The sequence below is a fragment of the Myripristis murdjan genome, chromosome 14, assembly GCF_902150065.1.
Source record: "Myripristis murdjan chromosome 14, fMyrMur1.1, whole genome shotgun sequence".
NCBI lineage: Eukaryota > Metazoa > Chordata > Actinopteri > Holocentriformes > Holocentridae > Myripristis > Myripristis murdjan.
Genome location: NC_043993.1, coordinates 28,572,769 through 28,593,359, shown reverse-complemented (window position 1 = coordinate 28,593,359; position 20,591 = coordinate 28,572,769). Strand labels below are relative to the sequence as shown.

Sequence of the window (20,591 nt, the reverse complement as noted above, 5' to 3'; positions counted from 1 at the left end):
ACTCAGTTCTAGTGTTTCTTTTCACCTCTGTACAAAGCCCTCCTCTCTTTCTCTCTTTCTCTCTCTCTCTTTCTCCCTCTCTGTCTCTCGGTGCTAATTAAGACTGAAAATGAAAGAGAAGCAGGAGATCAGGTGGAGAGACGAGAAATCAATTAGGGCTGGTGGAGGGCATCATTATGCATTCACCCTCCCCGTGTGGAGGAAGGCCCAGTCTCTTGCAACAGAATCAATAGTAATCAAAAGATGTGCGTGTGTGTGTGTGTGTGCTGTGTGTGTGTGTGTTAGCAAAACATGGAGTGACATGCAACCGCGGAGAGAAATTGAGGAGGCTCAGCATTTACTTGCAGCCCTCCCCTCCCTCCGAACTTCCATCTCTATTCAAAGAATCAGATTAGCCTGGTGCTCGGGATCAAAAAGGTGACCCACAAACCTGAATTTAGGCTCCTGTGTGTTAGGAAATGGATTAGCCCGGCCTAACGCAGCCGATAAGCATCTATACCACGCTTTATCAATCAAAGTCAAAGAAATCAAGGCTTCAGACAATCCACTTTGTAGCTGTATACTGATAGATATAAACATAGAGGAGCTCAAACCTTGAAGTGAAGCTAAAAGCAGGGGTTTTCATCATTGCTAGTATTGTTAATAAGCCCGTGATCCATCTCCTTCAGCTCTATGATCACATAATTTGAATTTCACTGGAGCATTTCACAGGCTTGATAATAGGACAGATAAATCCCAAATCAAATGCAAACAATGCATATATGGTTAAAACTGATCGCTGTCCCTGCAATAAAATTATCAGTAGAGTGAACTGAAGAGTGGCTTGTGCTTTTTCATTCAAAATTTACAGACTTGGAAAGCTCACAGATCCCTTGCTAGACGTTGTGCTGGAAGTGAAAAGACAAAAGTGTCTGGGTGGTGGCGTGCGTTGCTTTGAAGCACACTGTGGATGAAACTCTGTTTTATCCATTGCAGACAGGTTTGAAAATGCCAAATGTACCACGTACACACAAAATCCTCACAACACAGGGTAGGGAAAAAAATGTGTGTGTGTGTGTGTATATATATGTATATATATATATATATATATATATATATATTTGTATGATGCTGTTTGTAAAATGTCATGTTAAATGTGTGTCATGTTAAATGTTTGTAAATGGAGCTACCAAGGTGCAAGACAAATTTCAGACTTGTGTCTGACAATAAAAGTAAAGTAGTAATATATATATATATATATATATATATATATATATATATATATATATATATATATATATATATATATGTATATAGTTCCTTTTATTTGCACAAGATATTATATTATCTGTCACTATAATCATTGCATCAGCAGATATAAATATGGCTTAACACATATAAAATAAAAACCCAGCACCTGTTATGAAGTCATTATCGGCAATTAATGTAATAATTTAATGTAACATTATTCAGAAATTAACACTATTAACAAATTTGATTAAAAAGCCAGCCCCTTTTAGGATGATTTGATTTGATTTACATTTTGACAAGCTATTATGTCATCTGTCATGTATTACATTATCATTTGCTGCAAGGCTCTTGCCCTTAATCTCCCCAATGAACAATATTAACATTAATTGACGATGTGTAGAAGAAAAAAAAAAAAAATTCTTGCCTTAGTTTTTCCTTAGTTAACTATGTCCAAATTGAAAAACCAAGAAAACATCAAATTCAGCAGCCTCGGATAATCCTTTAAGCCTCATGTGCTCCGACCGTCAAAATAACACTGGAGCATGATGGTCTGCAGGAGAGAATAAACAGACCATTAAAAACCAAAACTATGTAAATGTTTGGAGCTGGGAAACGGTTGGCGGTGAGTGTGCATTTATGCCTCTGCATGCACGGGCGAGTGTGGATGTGTGTTTGTTTGAGTGTGAGCTGTCAGCAGTGAATAACTGTCATCTCACTTGTGGCTTGCTGCTGCTTAATGTGCTCGGCGACATCGCTGGAGCATTCTCACTGTATTAACACACTCATGCGCACTGACACACACTCACACACGCACACTCACATCGATACAACACACGCACTTAGAATGACATCATCTCTGAATGTGACACGTTTACGGTTTCTGCACATTTTTTGACTGTCTGTTTTCTGTGTTGCAGTGCCTCCTCAGATCGTGGTGCGGCCGCGGGACCAGATCACAGCGCCGGGTCGCACCGTAACCTTCCTCTGTGGCACTAAGGGAAACCCTCCGCCAGCTGTCTTCTGGCAAAAAGAGGGCAGCCAGGTAAGAAGCACCACTTACAACTTGTTTGGGAGTTTTCTATAAAGTGACACTGCTTCTGCCCAAGTGGACGCCCATCAGGGTCTCTATGACTACGTTTACATGCATACCATTCTGGTTCGGGTCAATATTCTGGTTAAGGTAATTGGAATATTCTGTTTACATGTTACTTGGCATATTCCCGTGCTTGGGCGTATTCCACTCTCTTACGTAATGCCGGAAATACTGAAGAAGAAGAAGAAGAAGAAGCTATTTCTGTGTTTTCTCCCATCGATATACTCCATGATATTTAAGTCTTTCATTAACTGAAGGCAGACTGCAGTCTCTTGCTGCTTTTCGCCATGCTGTTCGCCATGTCGTCCTCCCCGCTTGCAGTAACCATAGCAACAAAGACGCCCCAGGATTCCTTGCGAAATGAGCATGTGGAGACGTGACTGAATATTCCGGTTCGGGGCATTTTCCGATTAAGGAAATTCTCTCCAACCGGAACATGACCTTAATCGGGTTCGGTGCGTGTTTACATGACTCATGTGCAACTGGAATATTGTGGATATTCCAGATAATACAGGAATATGGTGTGCACGTAAACGCGCTCATTGTCAATTTGTTTTAAAATAGCAGGTTTGTTGGCTTAAAGCTTGGTGGCTCATTGGTCTCGTGGTTAACGAGGTTCCTACCAGTCATGGAAGTTGTACAATATCATGGAAAATACGAGTTATATTCTCCAAGTTAAGTAAGATGAGAAAATTTTACACATGGATCATGTTACAGGAGTACAGAAGTGCACATTTTACAGCTTGTTTCACACCCCCTTGGCATTAGTTTTGTTTTGTCCATAGCAAGTCCAACTGCAGTGGAATCCAGGCAGTTTACTTCTTTGCAGATTTTCTGACCTTGAAAACAGAATTTTAAAAATGAAGAAGGAACAGCATTTTCAGGTGACGGAGGCGCTCTGACCTGCTTATTGAATATCATCAAAAAAAAAAAAAAAATCATGGAAATTTTACATCAGGGCCATGGTGCCAACCTTGATTTAAGATGACTGTTGTCGACTAGTCGGCCCGTTTTCAAGGTCCATGCTGGCAACAATTCCTCCTAATATGGTGTCCTTGAGTGAGGCGCTGAATCCGCAGCAGCTCCGGGCCTGCAGTCGAGTAGCTGAATGTGACCTCTCACATCTGACCTGAGGGAGAGAACATGGGCTTCCCCAGTGGAATCAATAAAATAGCTCATTATTAATGGCTTTGCAGGCTGCATGCTTGCATTTGCATCCGATTATACTCAGCCAGCACCTGACATACAAGAAGTCACCGCCTCTCTTTACATGTTAACATAAAACATATATTTTAAAAGCTTTTGGGAAATATTTCCTGTACATGTCATTTGTTATAATGTTTTTGTCCTTGCTACATTTAGTGCGCACCATGTCTCTGAATGTTTCTGTATATGTGCTTGGAAGAGGGCTCCATCTATTTTAGCTGTGATGTTCCCGACTTGTGTAGCATTAGTATAACATGCTGCTGCTGTCATACTCTGCTTTATCGCCATGTAGCTTAGTGCCAGGGTGAGTCACAGGAGTCATACACACACACACACACACACACACAAGTCATACATTTTCCCGCCATCCACGCATGGTATTATTCACTAAAGCGTGAGTTCGCACAGGTCTGCATGTCTTCAAAAGTGTGTGTGTGGGTTTGGGCATGTGTAAGTGTTTGTGTTTGTGTGTGTGTGTGTGTGTGTGTGAAAGCTGAGCTTGTGATAAGCATTGCAGCCTGTTGGAATGTGCTGAAAGGCCTGATGGGAGTGCGTGGGTGCCTGTAGCATGGCTTCCAGGTACAGATTAGAGAGAGAAGAGTGAGGCTGGAGGAGGCCTAGAGAATGTGAGTGGGAGAGAGAGAGAGCAGGAGTGGAGGAGCGAGATAAAGAGAGGAAAAGCATGGAGCAAGAAGAGGAGGAGGAGGAAGGGGTGTGTGGGTAGCACAATGGCGACGGGGGCTGCCTTTTAGTCAAATATTCAGAAATTACACAGGTTCTTTCAGTCCGACGGTCAGCCATGCAAAATTAATTCGGTCAGGATCCGGGTTGAGATCTGGGATCAAAGACTCGACTGCATCACCTCGAACAAAATCTCACTTTTTACCCTGCTTGATGTCTTTTACCGTGGCAAGCACAGAGCGTAAACATATCTGCTTTTGGTGACATAATAACTTGACATTCAAAAGGGGTTTGAATGCATATCAGCATGCTGTAATATTCACAGGTTGTGCGTGTGTGAAAAGGGTGAAGTAAAAACGGTCTCAGTCCCTGTTTACAACAGCGGACTGAAATGAGGTGCCCATGAGCAAGGGCATGTGTTACATGTGTAACACATGATTTTAAATATCTAATTACTATCAAACTAGGACTGGAAACACATCCTGAGACGTTAATGTAAATGTAAACTAATGTAATGCTAAGGTCATTCAAAGTTTATAAGCAAAGCAGTCAGCTTCAGCTTCAGGCCTTTTTCCCCTTCAGTATTCCTGATTTACTGTTATTAATATTTTAGTAGTTACAGAATAAAACCCTCTTCCAACAGCAAGACCCTGGAACTTCGGACTTCCAACTTTTTGGTGGAAAAGGGGTATCTGTGTACTTGGTGGTGATTCGGGGGTCAGAGTTTTTCAATACCCCCACCTACCCGATCTGTTACGAGAGACATTCTGCATTGCTCAACATGCAAATCAATCAACCGCCTGAACCCGACCCGCAAACCACCAACTTTAGCTTTCATCAAAGTGAGCAGGGTTACAGTATTACGTAGCTTAAAGCACTGATTACAAGGCATAGCCGGTTGTATCTTAGACTAATGGGATCTGGGTCTAAGCTACTAAATAAACAGATGAATTGTTCCATACAGTAGTAATGCACAGCCTCACCTATTGCACGCAGTGTTTCTCTAATTTATTTGTAACTTACATGGAACACTGCTTTGCCACTTCTTGACCTGCCCGAACCTGTGATCATTTCTAGTAAGCTAAGGTTTTGGGTCAACCCATGCATCACTAGTACATAGGACCTTTGGCCCTGAAATATTTTAATCAAGAAAACTCAGCGTCCCTTTTTGATTTGGCCTACTAAATTGTGGTTATAGACGACATGCTGGAACATCCTAAGTTTGCCCCTCGTAACATTCATGTGTTCTATTGTAGAAGTGCCGCTGAAACGCTGCCGCCTGACGCAGATGCACTGGATAACACCATCAGCTAAATGACTGCAATGTAAAGATGTAGATATAAGGAAGGAGAAGAGCTAAGATGGGATTTTTATGCCTCGAGGCAGGGGAGGCTTGGACCGAAGAGACACAAAACAACATTAGTGAAGCGCTAATAAATGGATTTTCACACTAAGTGCATGTACTGACCTGCTCTGGAGACCAATGCTGAAAATGAGTTATTGGCACGAATAATTAGATGTGGCGTTGTGTAACACCACACATCAGACCTTTTTTAACAAGCAAGCTCTTGTCTCTAAATTGGTCTGATTGCAGCCTTCTCTCCGCCTCTTCCCTCCCATGCATCTCTCCCTCAACACTCTTTCTTTCCTCCCTCGCTCCCTCTTTACCGCTGTCCTTTCCACCCCCTCTCCTCCTCCATGTCCCCTCTCACTCAATAAGCTATTGGTTCCTGCCACTCCATTCAGTTCAGTTCATTTCTATTCACTTCAATTCAGAGGGCTCTGCTTGCATGACATTTGAAAAGAAGTCTATTAAATAACCATAATGGTAATGAAAGCAGAGGGAATGACAGTAACAAAAACTGGTAGAAATCTCAATACACTAAGTGATCTATATGCATAAAGTATTAGTGCTGTTAATCATAATGGTGTTCAAAATGTCAAGGCTTGCTTTAACCAACCTCCTCTGCCCCTTCAGTGCAATTATTGAGTTTTGTCTGCTGCTCTCCAGCCTTTGTGTTACTGACTTCTTAACATCTGCAGACGCACACGTACAAACACTCACACACTAACAGAGACCAACACTTTCACACTGAGAAATACACACACACAGATTAAACCCAAGTCCTCTTCTCTCACAAAGGAATAGCTGTGATTCAGTCAATAATTCTTCCTGTATCTTGCCACGGTCAACTATTTCTTGCTTTCTTTTTCTCTGTTTGTGCCACATAAAATAGAGTATCATCCACAAAGATATGTTCGACATCTTTATTTTCAAGTGATATGCAATAGTTATTTCATCCAAATGAACATGGCGAGTACAGCTCACAGAAGCTTCCATCCTTGAACACCGAGGAGAGTATTTGCTCCCATTGAATGGGAGCAAAATTTAAATTCCTATGAATCTGCGAGTAGAGCAGCTTGTTTTAGCGCTTTAGACTTGAGCTGTAGTGCTTTAGCTTTTGACATTGGAAGCGAATGTGACTTGTATCCCACATTCTGTGTTTTTTCCTCCTTTTTCCCTATATATTTTTTGACTCAAGTGTAAATGAATGAATGAATGAATTGAGTGTGAATTTAAAAATTAAATTGCTGAATGAATGATTGTATGATTGACTGTTTATCAAATTAGATCTCATTCCAGTTAGTGAATACTTGGCTGTATATTAACTAAAGATAACACCTCTCTTCGATAAAGACTTTGTTCTTCAAAATCTCACCTTGTCAGGAATGCAGAAAAACTGCCTTTGGTTGAGATTAACCACAGTGCATTTTTGACTCTACCGGATGGCGTTTGAAAGGGTTTCATGAGCCCAAGTCATAGTGTTTCCTCAACCCATAGAGCAGTGGTTCTCAGCTGGTCCAGCCTCAGGGTTGACATTCATCAAGTGAACCTAATCCACTCAAAACCAACCTACAGTCCACTTTTGGACCACAGTCCACCAGTTGAGAACCACTGCCATAGAGGACCATGTATCCTCATATAGAGGCTTTGAAGCTGCATCATCTCCTAGCAGCCAGGCCTGATGCCATCATGGGAGCCACTCTAGGGCAGTGAAAAGCAAGTGAATCAATAAAAATGAATGAATGAATGATAAATGAACTTAATGAGCTGAGCTGAATGAAAAGTGTAATTTGCATTGTGGTTTTCCTCGCCAGATCCTGCTCTTCCCCATCCAGGAGTCATCCCAGGCGGGACGTTTCTCGGTGTCGCTGAGCGGCGAGCTGACCATCGCTGATGCCCACCCAGAAGATTCAGGCTATTACATCTGCCAGGCCATCAGTGTGGCCGGCAGTATACTGACTAAAGCCCTGTTAGAGGTGGAGAGTGGTGAGTACAAAGACACATGCAGACAGGGTTGGGGATTATGGGATTACAGAAATCTGATTGCAAAAAATAAGTAAACAGTGACTGTAATCTGTTAGCGTTAATGAAATAAACAGTAAGCCCAGTAAACAGTAGCAATAATCGCATTAAGGACTTTAAAAAATGTTTTTGAAAGGCACAATGATTGCTGTTAGTGGCAGTAATCATGGTGATAAAATCTGAGTGACTTCATTCACAGATTAGGGCTGCTTGTTTGTGTGTGGTTCAGACGCTCTTTAAACACTCTTGTTGTCACTGGGCTTCTGGCCAGCATTGTCAACAGCTCTCTTACACTGTGAAACTTTCATAACTCACGCTCGTATTTGCTCATGACCTGAGTACAGATTTCTGTGCAAAGACACCTTGTTATTTATGAATGCTCATTTTCCTTCACTGTGTGCTTGACAACATTATTCATCTAATATATATAAACCTATCTGTATCTGTTGCAGTGTCTGACAGAAAAAAAAAAAAAATCAATCCCGACACTTTTGTCAACAGAAAAAATAAATTATTTTGCAGAGTTATCTTTTGTCATTGAAATCGGTGAGTATCCTAAGCTTTCAGTAAGTAATGCCAACAAGGCTATGAACCCAGGGCCAGATGTATGAACAATGCATACGCACAAAAACCATGCATACGCCATTTCACACACATAAATTGGTATTAGTGATGAGTTCGCCTCGTGCATCCTGCAGACCGTGTGAACACATGTTTATCTGGAGCAATCTGAGGGTGAGGTGATGAGCTGGAGATGAAATATAAGGTGAGAGATGGCATCTTTTAGTAAAACATTTATTTAGGTTTATCAGCTGCACTGATTTTTTTTGGTTTATTAAAATGTCAGTCAAAGGCACATTTATTAAGGCAACATTGATTAATTACTTTTGTGTGATTAATTTGATCAGGCTTATAATATACAATAAGTCAGAGTCAACATTTTAATATTCTTTTTATTTTATTGTAAAACACCTTGTAATGTCGGTTTAGATATGAGCACCACAATCTATCTATTGATGCATTTCTGAGATATCACTTATCACATTGGTTACTAATGATTCGTATAAAACAGAACCATGTGTGCGCATGGATTTATAAATCTGACCAAAATAATGAGTATGCATATTTCTTGGTTTGTGTATACACACAGTTTAATGAATCTACGCAGAGTTTTATGGATAGGGTGCCTAGTCTGTCAGTAGTTGTGGAGTAAATTGTGAAACTGCTTTCATTTGAAGTGAATGAAGAATAAAGTTTAAAGTTGTCAAGGTATGGCCAAATAAAAATCATTAAAATTTGGCTTCTTGCACTTAAAGACATTATTTCAGTTCAGCATATGTATCATTAACACATCGGGGGTGTTTTAACACATCCTCTTCAGTTAATGCTGCTAGTAGTGACTATGACACACAACCTGCTTCCATCCAAACACACACTCTTTGCACAACCCACGGACCACTGCCTTGCTCATTTTTAAATTTCAGATTTTCAGCTGCACTATATTTCATTTATCATTCCTCACAGCCTACTTTCTCCTTGCCCACATGTCCACCCAGATAAATTTAAAATCCTTTCAAATCCCTCTCAAATTAAAATATCCTTCCCTCAAATGAGCAAACAGCAGGAGTCCTTATCTGATGTAATCAAAAGGGACAAGTGGTGATAGCGCTATGCAAATAACCCTGCTACAACATATGTTTCCCTCACTGCACCCCTCCCATTCAGAGAGTAAACAGGAATTTTCTTCCGATATCTAGACCATCTACTCCGTTGACTTCCCACGTTTTCACTTAGCCGCAGCCGATCATATCAGAGCCTGCTGCGCCGCCGCATACAGATGAGGATTTGCTCAACATCTGTAGGTTAAAGTCAAACTGCTGGTTGAGTGAATTGTTGCTCGGTCGTCACATGTTGAGGGCCGTTTGGGCATCAGTCACCGTTACTGAAAGGAAAACCAGTCTTGAACTCCTTCCACTACCATTTATGAATGTGCTTGAAGTTATATGACGTGTCCAAACTAAGCGTAACTCTGCTATTTGACAACACTCACCCCATGGTGTTTACATTTAACATTTAACACACAGACATACATACATGAAACAGGGCCATATAAGTCCGTGAGTACAGCACAGTTTCTCAGTCATGGTCGTCTGTGGTTGGCAACACTGGCTGTAAAAAGGCTGTGGGTGCTCTAAGGTCAAGTAACAGCATGCTACTCCTGCATATATATTTTGCTGTGGCTTTACTGTATAGCCAACAAATATGCCTAAGTGCACAAGCCTGTAGTTTTACCACAGTTAACTCCACATTGGACAGACGAGCATATGTGGGTAAAGAAATGTAAGTATGCAAACAGTCTGAGCAAAGGATAAAATATACATATTTCTTTTTTTAAAACTTTCTTAAGATGAAAGTACCTCATAAAACTGACTTGAAGTTAAACATTGACGCAGTATTTAACAAAGTTTAGTCCCCGGCGAGAATTCAGTCTTAGTGTTTTGCCAAAGATCTGTCAGCATTTATTCATCCAAGACATTCATTCTGCTCATGCTTTATCTTTGCTGATACACTCAATATCTCTGCAACATCATTTGCTGTTTGGTTGATTCCACTCGGACAGAGGTTGTGTTGAATGCAAATTGCCCAGTATTCAAGTATTTAATCGATGGCTTATTGATTGGACGGAAAGTCAGCATCATTTTTACACATTTTTGGCGTGTTATAGGAAAACATTTGCATGTATTTAGTGTATTTGGTGTATTTTTTTTTTTTTTTCCGCTGAAAGACACCCGTCTGTCTTCCTGGAGGATAATTCACTCAGTAGCTTTGTATTTGTTGAAAAGACACACTGAAATGCAATGAATTATGAATGCTGGATTTATTGAGCTTTTATTCAATATCTTGTCCGTCACTCAGACAGAAATGAACTAGATTAACATATTCCTGCCTGAGAAAAATCTATGTCATCGATTTGCATGTGAACTGGGGCAGGACCGCAGAGATGTGGACTTGAGAGCCGCTGGGAGTGCATGTTCTCGTAGTGACATATTTACACTGCAGGCCATGTTGTCTTTTAGAGGCAAACATGAAAAACTTTGTCCCAGCGACCAAGTTACAGTGGATGTTACTAAATGTGGCCTGCAAAGTAGTGATGGGAAAACTGAAAGAAGGCTGATAATTAAACACACCGAAATCCCAAGCAAATTAGGCAGATAGTACAATATGGCATGAATTTGGCGCTGGGAGTGAGATCGAGTATTCCCCTTTAATTTTTGATCGCTGGAACATTTTGGTGTCTGAGTGGGTTGTGTCAAGCCTGAGGGGATCAGATGATGAGGTCTGAAAGTCTTTGGTGCAGTTTCGGGGGTGTATAAGTCGGATCAGGTGTGAAAAAAGCGGTTCTGGGATGCTAGAACACACCGCAGCCAAACAACTGGTGACTCCAATCACATCACCACTCTTCATTAACCTGCCTTCTCTCTAACATCCAAACTAGGATGTGTGTGTGTGTGTGCCCTGCAATGGACTGGCGACCTGTCCAGGGTGTTTCCCCTGCGCTCTGCCAAATGAGCGCTGGGATAGCCTCCAGCACCCCACGACCCTAATTAGGATAAGAGGCTTAGAAAGTGAATGAATGAATGAATCCGAGCTCGGTTTCTGCGTAGCCACCAGTGAACACCACAAAGGAGAGTTACATCAGATCCTGTACATGGTTTGTAGAGAATCTGATCCCATACTTTGTTTAAGTGAAGCGGGAGATATTGAGGCAGAAAGAAAATAAGACATATCCTACTTGGATATTCCATTAGGAGGCTGATGTGAATGGTTTTTCTCATTACCTATGCTAAAATAATATATCTAATACCACAGTTTAGTCAGGTTTCAAGCCATGGATAATTGGAAAATCAGGTTCAGGCCGGTGTCATTACAGTGTGTGTTATTGTGTTGGCCCTTTGGACTGTGTTGAATCGATTGGCAAAAAGATAGGAAAACAAACCTAAACTGAATTTTCCTTTCATTTGGGTGAGATGGTAGTTGAGATGGACTTTGGTTGTGGCTCAAACATTAGTTTAATTTGGCTTCATTCTCACTCCTTGCAGCACCCTCGGACCGCGTCCCTCCCATCATCCGTCAGGGGCCGGCCAATTACACTCTCGCTCCAGGTTCCACCGCCCAGTTACAGTGCCACATCATGGGAAACCCGCTCCCCAGCATCCAGTGGGAGAAGGACGGCCAGAGGATCCTAGGGAGTGACGGACGAATCAGCTTGATGGAAAATGGCACCTTCCAAATCGCCAACCTCCAGGTATTTGAATAAAAGACTGCCTTTGTGTTTTTCTTCACCCCATGTCTGCCGCTAATGCAGCTGCCTGGGATAATAGTGTATGAAATGTACCACTGTTAGCCAAGTCAAATAAAGACCAATTTGCCAGTGCTCTCATTCTTCTGCCATCCAAAGTCAATTTCTGCAGCAAATGAAACAGTATTCAGTCATACCTGGAGAATATTGCCTCTTCAGCTCGGCGCTTTTCTCCGTTAAATTTCAACTCCGATTAATTCACTCGACGGCGCTCATTCCATCACAGCACATTGCGAGCCAAATCGAAATGTTCTTTTGCTATCTTTGACTGTTTGCACAACAAATGCCATGCAGGTCACACAAAACACACTAATCCCACGTGATGAAATGCCACGGTTCCATTTGCAGGGGAATATAGGAGGCCTCTAAACAGGAGTACACACACTCACGATGAGCCTTTGTCGGGGCAAGAGAGGCAGGGAATGTAGCAAAACCGCAACGCTGGAACGTGATCACTGTGATAATGAGCAAACAAGGCCATTAGCAGTCGTTAGCTCCGTCATACTCCATGCTAATGAAATCCACTCTACCCAGAATTCCCTCCGGGGTGGGAAGCAGCACCTGAGGTCACTGCAGCATCGGTGAGACTTGAGGAGGCTTACACATTAATTGATTGTGGGCTCTCAATGATTAACGATCGCTGAGACCTGTAATTAAATCCCCGATACATCATCGCGAGAGAGACAGTGATTGGATGAGTGAGAGCGAGAGGGAGACGGAGAGGGAATAGGATGAGTGGAAGACGAGAAATAAATGGCAATCAGAAACCTAAAGCTCACTTTATGTTGCATCCGCGTCATATGGGAATATCTGCGCGAGCGACTTGACGGCTCAAAGCGCCGACTTAAAAGTGTCTTCAGAAGCAGCTGAAGCCGTCAGTTCCCGCGACTGAGCTGTTAGGTAGACTTTGTTTGCTCTTGATCAGTTTTTTTTTAATTTTATAACACTTACCACACGTACACTTAGCGACATTCGATTTCATGTTTTACAACAAACCAAACAATTCAGCGCCAACTACAAATGGAAAATCCAGGACGTAGTTGCGACCTGGCATTTAAGATCTACGATCACACAATTCATTGAATGAGTGAGGAATGATTTGGGAGTAATATGTCATCCCTTAGCTTTAGTTTAAGTCTTTGTAAAGTCAGAATTCAGATTGGGAAGATGAGAAATTGTCACCAAAGAGTGTTTTCAACCCTCCAGCTGAAGTGACCTTATACTTTTAAACAGAAAGCTTGCATCGACTGTCTTTTGCATATCACATAAATGCAACATAACCCCATAACTGAGCAGTATGATCAGTTAAGAGGCACCCCAGACATGTTGATATCAAGGGAAACTATTTTCTCCCATAACCTGTCATGATTACAGGAATAAGAATCTTGTGTTTTGACGTGCACTTAGCAGATCTAGGTATTTATTCTCTGTTTAATCAACTATGATACAGTATCAGCGCCTATTTAGTCACTGTCACTGTGAAAAATTATAACGGGAGGCTTTTGCCAAATTCTCTTTGGTAAAGACCTTTTATATGCACCAAGATGGATTTGAAACTGTGATAAATGCTTCCAAAAATCCCATAACTTCCCTTTATGCAACCTTTAAATCAAAAGAGAACATGAAATGCATCAAACACAAAACAAAGCGCACTCTCCCTCTTGCACCATGAAAGAAATGAGCCCAACATTGATAAAGTACTTTAACCCCCAAATAATCAGTCTAAATAAGTAGATTTCATCTGGGCCCCCGGTGGCGGACAGATGGTCTGTTTGTTCTTCCTATCCGGCAATGAGGAGATGCCATTACCCCGGGATCTCTGCCAGATCCATGCTACCGCTTTCCCTTAGCAACGCCAAGAAGAGCAGGACAGAGGGAAAGCGTGCGCCTGTGTGTGTGGGTTAGATAAGATGGTTGTGTGTTACCGCTCTGCTGAATGGTTGATGTGCGGGGACCAAAGCAAGGAGCAAGTGAGGAAAATGATGAACTGAACAGAAAAACGTTGGAGAGGCAAAAATGCAGAAGAGAGATATGCATTTGATTTTTCAAAAGGGAGGTCAATACGCTCGCTGTGGTAAACCCTGATTTAGCAACATCAGAACGGAGAGTCAAAGGAAAGTTAGCCGCGTGGAGGAATCAAAGACTTTGAATCCAAGCTGAAGCATAATCACCAGCATTATCACAGAAATAGCGATGGCTATTAAATTCTGCTACTCTCTGGCACTGATACCCTGATATAACAAGAGTTACTCGACCGTAGCCAGTTCATCAAGGATTTTACATTCGCTGCTTTAAACACGTGTACTTCTTTCCCACTCCTCTGCTGCTCAGGATGTGATGTGTTCATCAATTTTATCGAATTAAGTAGCATTTTCTCGATACCAGTGGGTGGACCTGCCTTGGTCTGCCTCGTTTAAACATTTACACCTGTTTCCAAGAAAAAAATCATGAAACTGCATTCATCTCACATCTCCCTCCTACTGGTATCTTTTTCCACTTGTTTTAAGCAAGATTGAAGATTGAGTGTGAGACTGCATGCCTTGGTAAGATGGAGTTTGGTTTGTTTGAGTTTTGTTTGGATGGCCTTGCTAGTTTGCAGCAGGGCTGAACAAAGAAAAGAGTGCCGCCTGCAGAAACTTGAACTCCATCAACAGAAAAGCCAAGGCATCATCGAGGCAAAGTTTGATTAGCAAGTGATTTCTTGGTGGAATAGTTCAAGAACATCACAGGTGCTTAGCGCCCAAAATGTCACTAAATCAAAAAAAAAAAAAAAAAAAGACAAGCTCACAAATTACCACTTGAAGTTTGGAACCTCTCTCTCTCTTGCCTCCCCTCCTGCTCCCCCTCCTCCTCCTTGCCTCATCCATTTTTCAGCAATCTGTTTAGCGCAGCGCCCAGAGCTGCCGGCCTTGATTAATAGTCAGGTGTCCGGCTGTTTACCCCCCCACTCCCACCACCCTTGATGCAGATTCCCCATCCACCGATCAGACGTCACCATCTGTGTACCCGCTTTTACCCCCTCCGACAGACGCACCATTGGCTGGCCTTCAGGTCAATTCAAGGTCAGGGCCTAGAGAAAGAGCGGAGGAGGAAAGAGGGATGTCGTACGGGACAGAAAGTCACCTGTCCTGTGTCCTGCAGGACGCTCTGACAAGCCACTTAGGCTTGAGTAATTCCTCTGTCAGCGTTACTGATGAGTTGGCCCACAGATACAGCAGAGGAGAATGGCTGAGCACGCACAGCTAAGTGAGGCATTAGTCACGATAGGTTTTCCGTGCGCGTCTTTTGCATAATGTATAAGGTTTTCAATAGGAGTAATATGGGCTGTGTTTGTGGAATAAGTGAAGAATGGAAGGCTGATTGTGTTTGCAGGCGATTGGGTGTGCATGTAAATGGTGGGCTGTGTGTATGAAAGAAAGGGAAGAAACAAAGACTAATGATGCACTTTCTTGCAACAAAACAAACGAAAAGTAATTAAAATTGCCGTAAAAAAAAAAAAAAAAAAAAAAAAAAAAAAACAGCCACCACCTACACACACCTGTACACACACAGACCACACACAGTGGTAGCAATAAGATTATTCACAGAAACGTCACCCATCACAAGTACAATTAATATTTTAATGCAAACAGTCAGGCTCTTTACGCCCACTAAACCTGTACATATTGCATTAGGGTATCTGTGGGGTTTAGGAAAGTCTGGAAAAAAGAACAAATGATCTGCATTTACTTTCTTTAAGTACTGAAATATCCTCAATTAAGTTGAAGGGCTTTCATTTTTTTCCTTGTGCTTTCTGTATGTTGCATGTCCAGAGCAGGGTTTGTAGTACAAAACATTTTTTTTTCATCACATTTGCTTTACCACAGTTGGGCTTAATGTCTTTAATCAATTCATGTCCTGTCATCCGTTTTCTTATATGGCCTATTTATAGTTTCAGAAGTTCTCATTAGCTTCAATTGGAAATAGTCTGGTTGTGCCAGCTTTGTGTCTTTGTTTCAGCTTTTAAATTGGATTTAAATTCAATCCCAGGCACCATTAATAAGTTCTGACACAGTCAGAAATGTGGTTTTCTGAAACCTGCAGATACCCTACAGCCCGCGAATATTCATAAACATGCGAATGTGTATTTTGAGCAAGAAAGAACGAAAAATGGAAAGAAAAAATGCAGCAGTGAACAGAGAGAAACTGAAAATGTGACTCCTAGTAGCAGTGCTCCTGCAAGATGTTAGCACCGCTGCCTCTATGAAAGAAACCCCCATGTAGAGACCTCCAGCATCTCCCACTGTTGTAAGTAATTTCACAGCCCGTCTAGCTTTTGGCTTGCCTCCCCAAAAATTTAATAGCCGGTGTTCACATGTGCACATACACACATTTATCACACACCTCTTAATCACATCTGCTCATGGCCCGTCCAGAATGCTAAGTAGCTGTTGAGTAGAAAACTCAGTCAGCGCCGCAGACATTTCTAGACCTCTGACTGCTAATTAAAATTCTGTCTTTTGATCCCTTCTTTAATTCTCCCACTCTGCCATGCAGGAATCAGACAAGGAACATAAAAGCCAACAGCTTGGCTTTGGGTTTCTTCAAATAGGACCACAGAGAATACCATTTATTTGAAAAAAAAAAAAAAAAAAGTACAAAATGACCAATGTATTAGCAGTTAATTGAGGCATTTTTTGTTGAGGTGTGCTTAATGACAGTGTAAATATTCATATGCGGTTTAAAGTAACTGATGCTTAAAAGGAGCAGTTGTGTTATGAAAAATTCAAAGCAGACCTGGTTGAATATACTGCAGCCTTGCCTGAATTTGATGCAGTGTAGATGTTTACAAGTTCTGGATGAACAAAGGCATTGTGAAAAAAAATAAAATCCTCTTTATCAGTATGTCAGCAATTCTGTCGCTATTGCCAAAAATGCTTGCTTAATTTCCCTTGGAATAGCATTTTGTTTTGTTTTTACCAGTGATTTACCTGAGATATCAAATTTGACATATTGACATATAGGGTCATCAAACTTGAGGGATCTTTCTTTTGGGAGTATGAATGTATTTATCAGATATGATGCCAATCCAATGATATCTCATGTGCAAACGTGACATTTTGTTGTGCTAGACGAAAGGTCATGAGGTCATCAACGTTGACAGGGTTCATCCTCTGGGGAGCATGGATGTGCTCACCGAAGTTCATGGCAGTCCACCTGATAGATTTTGAGGATGTGTTGCCCTGGAGAAAAGTGTCGAATGGACAGGACACGACCATCTTTCTGCCCCATCAGGCAGCGGTGCAAAAAGATTTTCGTAATGGAATACCGGTGCAGATATAAAGCGATAGTGTCCTGCATGCATTATTTAACTGTATCGAAGGCAGCGTGAGCCACAGTGTAGTGTAAAGTGATTGTGAAATGCCAGTCATGCTCCCAGGTGAATGTCGTCCGCTATGTGTAAGAATCACCTGGTCAGCACTCTGCGAATTATGGTCTCACTCCTGCCCATGAACAGCTATGCCAACTTCCCTTTACTCAATAGGCTGAATGCAAACACACCACTCTCTAATGCGGAACATTTAATTTCATCCACCGGTAATGGATACATTACAGCTGCAAAAGCCGTCATGTCACACTCGTGCAAACACACACATAAGTGCGCCACGGCTAATGATACGTGCTTGGTTGTTGCCAGGAAACGGACTCTGGGGTTTACACCTGCCTGGCTTCCAGCTCCAGTGGAGAGACCAGTTGGAGTGGAGTGCTGACAGTCAAAGGTAAATACTCTCTACAAACCTGCAAAGTGCCAGCATGCAACAACATGGCATGTAAATTCTCTCAATATGAAAGTAAAACCCACTGAAAGCAGGGCTGCATGATTACAGCTAAGATATTGTAAATTAGTAGATATGGCATTTATTAGTAGTATTGTTAGCCTCAGTGGTTTCAGGAGCCAATTTATTTCATTGCACATTTTACACGTAACGTCAAAATATTGTCTCATGAATCACAGCTGTAAAGTAACCTAAACTATTGTGGTTGTGGAAGCTTAAGTCTTTATGATTACACACAAGTAACTGCAGCTGTAGATGAAAAACCTAATCAAATCAATGATACAATTACAATTACATATCAAAAAAGTCTCAAGTAAGTCATAAAGTTAAAGTCCCAGTAAAAAGGCGGTGTTCTCCCAGTCTATTTAATTGCTCATATCATAAAGTAAACAAGCAGCAGAGGTTAATCAAGGTACTTAGCCTCCCATTGCTCCAGCGGTTGTTACTGGGCAGCTTCCAAGTTCGAATGTGTATATCTATATAAATGCGAGGCGGGATGTTGCTGGAAAAACAAATGAGGCATGATCTGAAGACTCCCTCCCTGGATAAATAAAGCTTAAAAAAAAAAAAAAAAAAAAAAAAAAAAAAACAGTGCTGCGGTTGCACCGTCTTGTTGTCAAGCTGTCATATTTTAGGTGTAATCGTGAGACGCTGTCAGCCACCACTGAAGCTAAAAGTAGTCTGTCAAGGGAATCATGCTGTTGATGCTTTGTAATGTTTAGGCTATGCCCTCTTTTTTTTTTTCTCTGTGTAACCCTTTAGGGATTAGGATATAAAAATATTTCAAGCTGTAGAGATCTCATAGACGGTGTTAAACGAGGAAATAAAGACTCCACAGGCTTTTGCAATCAAACCAAAGGTCGTTACTTGACTATTAGTGGTTAGTGGCGGCCATCAGAATCTAATAGTTGTCATGAAAACAAAATTTAAGGCCGATAACAGTGGGAATCTGTTAGAATTGAGGAACTGAGCTCGCAGGAACAATGATCCAACAGTTCAGTCAACATGAACAGCAGAACGTAGAGGACATAATGAAACAATAATGCTAAACGGCAGACATTAAAGTTCAATGACATTTGCACCGTCTTCTCCCTCGCTTATTATATTTGTCCTTTCCCTCCTCCGTCTCCTTTTTTCTCTCTGTTTTCTTTTTTTCCGCTCCCTTCAGAGAGTGCGGACTCATCGCTTTCTCAGGCCATGGAGCCCTTCCAGTTGCCGGGTCCGCCGCACAAACCCATCGTCACGGACGTGTCCAAAAACAGTGTCACTCTGACCTGGCAACCCAACGCCCACGAGGGAGGAGCTGCTGTCACTTCCTACATCATCGAGGCCTTCAGGTGACCAGAATGAACAGGGTTATACACACACAGAGATAATAAAACTCCAAAATTGATTCATGATCTCTGTAGACAAGTGCAAACACACACACACACACACACACACCTCACCAAAAGCCAGACTTATGAAGTTTTTTTTTCAGGGATGGCTCAGCATTTAAATGAAGAATTTATTCACAAAAGGCATTACTGAATAATTCAGATGAAGAAAAAGCGCAAACAAAATGAACTTTCCATGCAGGTTTTTACAGACTTTTTTTTTTTTTATGAACCTCCCATTATGTGGATGTGATAACTGGCTGTGATTCAGTTTTTAATGTAATGACCAGTGTTAGGGTGAGTGGACGGAAGGAAGGGAGGATGAGGAAGGAGGACACAGGGCTCCAAATGAAGATAGGCAATGTTACAGGGGGGAAATGTGTCCTTCCGGTGTGATACAGAGGGAAGCACCGGTAATGCTTAATCAGATCCAGCCTTCTTACCCTCCCCCGCCCTCTAAACACACACACACACACACACACACACACACACACACACACACACACACAGACACCTTGGCCCTTGGCAGTGGTAGGACTCTTCTGAGTAAAGCAAACTGATTCTATATAAAGCAGCTGGAAGGGACCGATGGGATATTTGCAGTAATGTTTCCTTGCCTGAGGTACCGAGGATTGTTTGGAGGAGAGCAGGGAAGAGAAAGGGTTGAGGATGGCCTGTGTGTGCATTAATTTTCTTTTATATTAATGCAACCGCCTTGGTGTGTGTGTGTGTGAAATGTATATGGGCGTGTGAGGCTATGAAATCCCTCCCAGTATTTCCCCCTCCACAAAGTTACCTTGAATTTCGCACTGGGGGAGGGCCGCCAGCACATGCAAGAGATGAGTATTCATGAGCCGCGGCGTCGTTTTCCTCTTTGGTTTAATTGCGCAGGTCGGCCGTAAAGTCAGTTTTTCACAACCCACCCCCTCTGCCCTGGGGGAAAATCTAAAAGCACCAAACAAATGGTCGGAGAAGCTTATGTGACTGCTACTCAACCAAGGTGACAATAAATTCACAGAGAAGCCGGGAGAGGAGGGAGAAAGAGGAAACGGGGTTGCAGGATAATGCGTCTGGGGGAGCACCACAAGGCCAAGAACGTGCCCTCATTTCCTGTTGGCAGCTGTGCATTTTTACAAGCTTAATTACATTATTCATCAAGACAGCAAATTGTATTATTTCCAAGAGATCTTCTCGCGAGCACAAACTTCTCTGAACTGGCGAACTTTGCTCACATCTGCTATTGTTTACCAGAGTTGGTTGCAATGCACTGCGGTAAGAAATATTAGAAGAAGCCAAAAATAGACGCCGCTATTGCCTAGAGATCTTTCAACCATCGGTTAATTGTGTAGCGGCGCATCAAATCAGCATTGCAAAGCACGCTTGAACACAGCACCTTAATGTGCATCGCAATATGAAAACTTGTAAAGGCGCACAGGCTTTTGGTTTGTTGTCTTTTTTTTTT

At 41.9% G+C, this 20,591-nt stretch overlaps 1 protein-coding gene across 2 annotated transcripts in view; it reads left to right on the top strand.

Moving 5' to 3' along the window:
* robo3 (roundabout, axon guidance receptor, homolog 3 (Drosophila)) overlaps positions 1-20,591 on the top strand; it is a 92,303-nt gene that overhangs the window by 51,382 nt on the left and 20,330 nt on the right. For both annotated transcript variants that reach the window (XM_030069512.1, XM_030069511.1), the window contains exons 8-12: positions 2,148-2,272; positions 7,370-7,541; positions 11,678-11,883; positions 17,615-17,696; positions 18,922-19,090. In XM_030069512.1, coding sequence (XP_029925372.1) covers positions 2,148-2,272; positions 7,370-7,541; positions 11,678-11,883; positions 17,615-17,696; positions 18,922-19,090 — 754 coding nt within the window. The remainder of the gene's footprint in view (positions 1-2,147; positions 2,273-7,369; positions 7,542-11,677; positions 11,884-17,614; positions 17,697-18,921; positions 19,091-20,591) is intronic.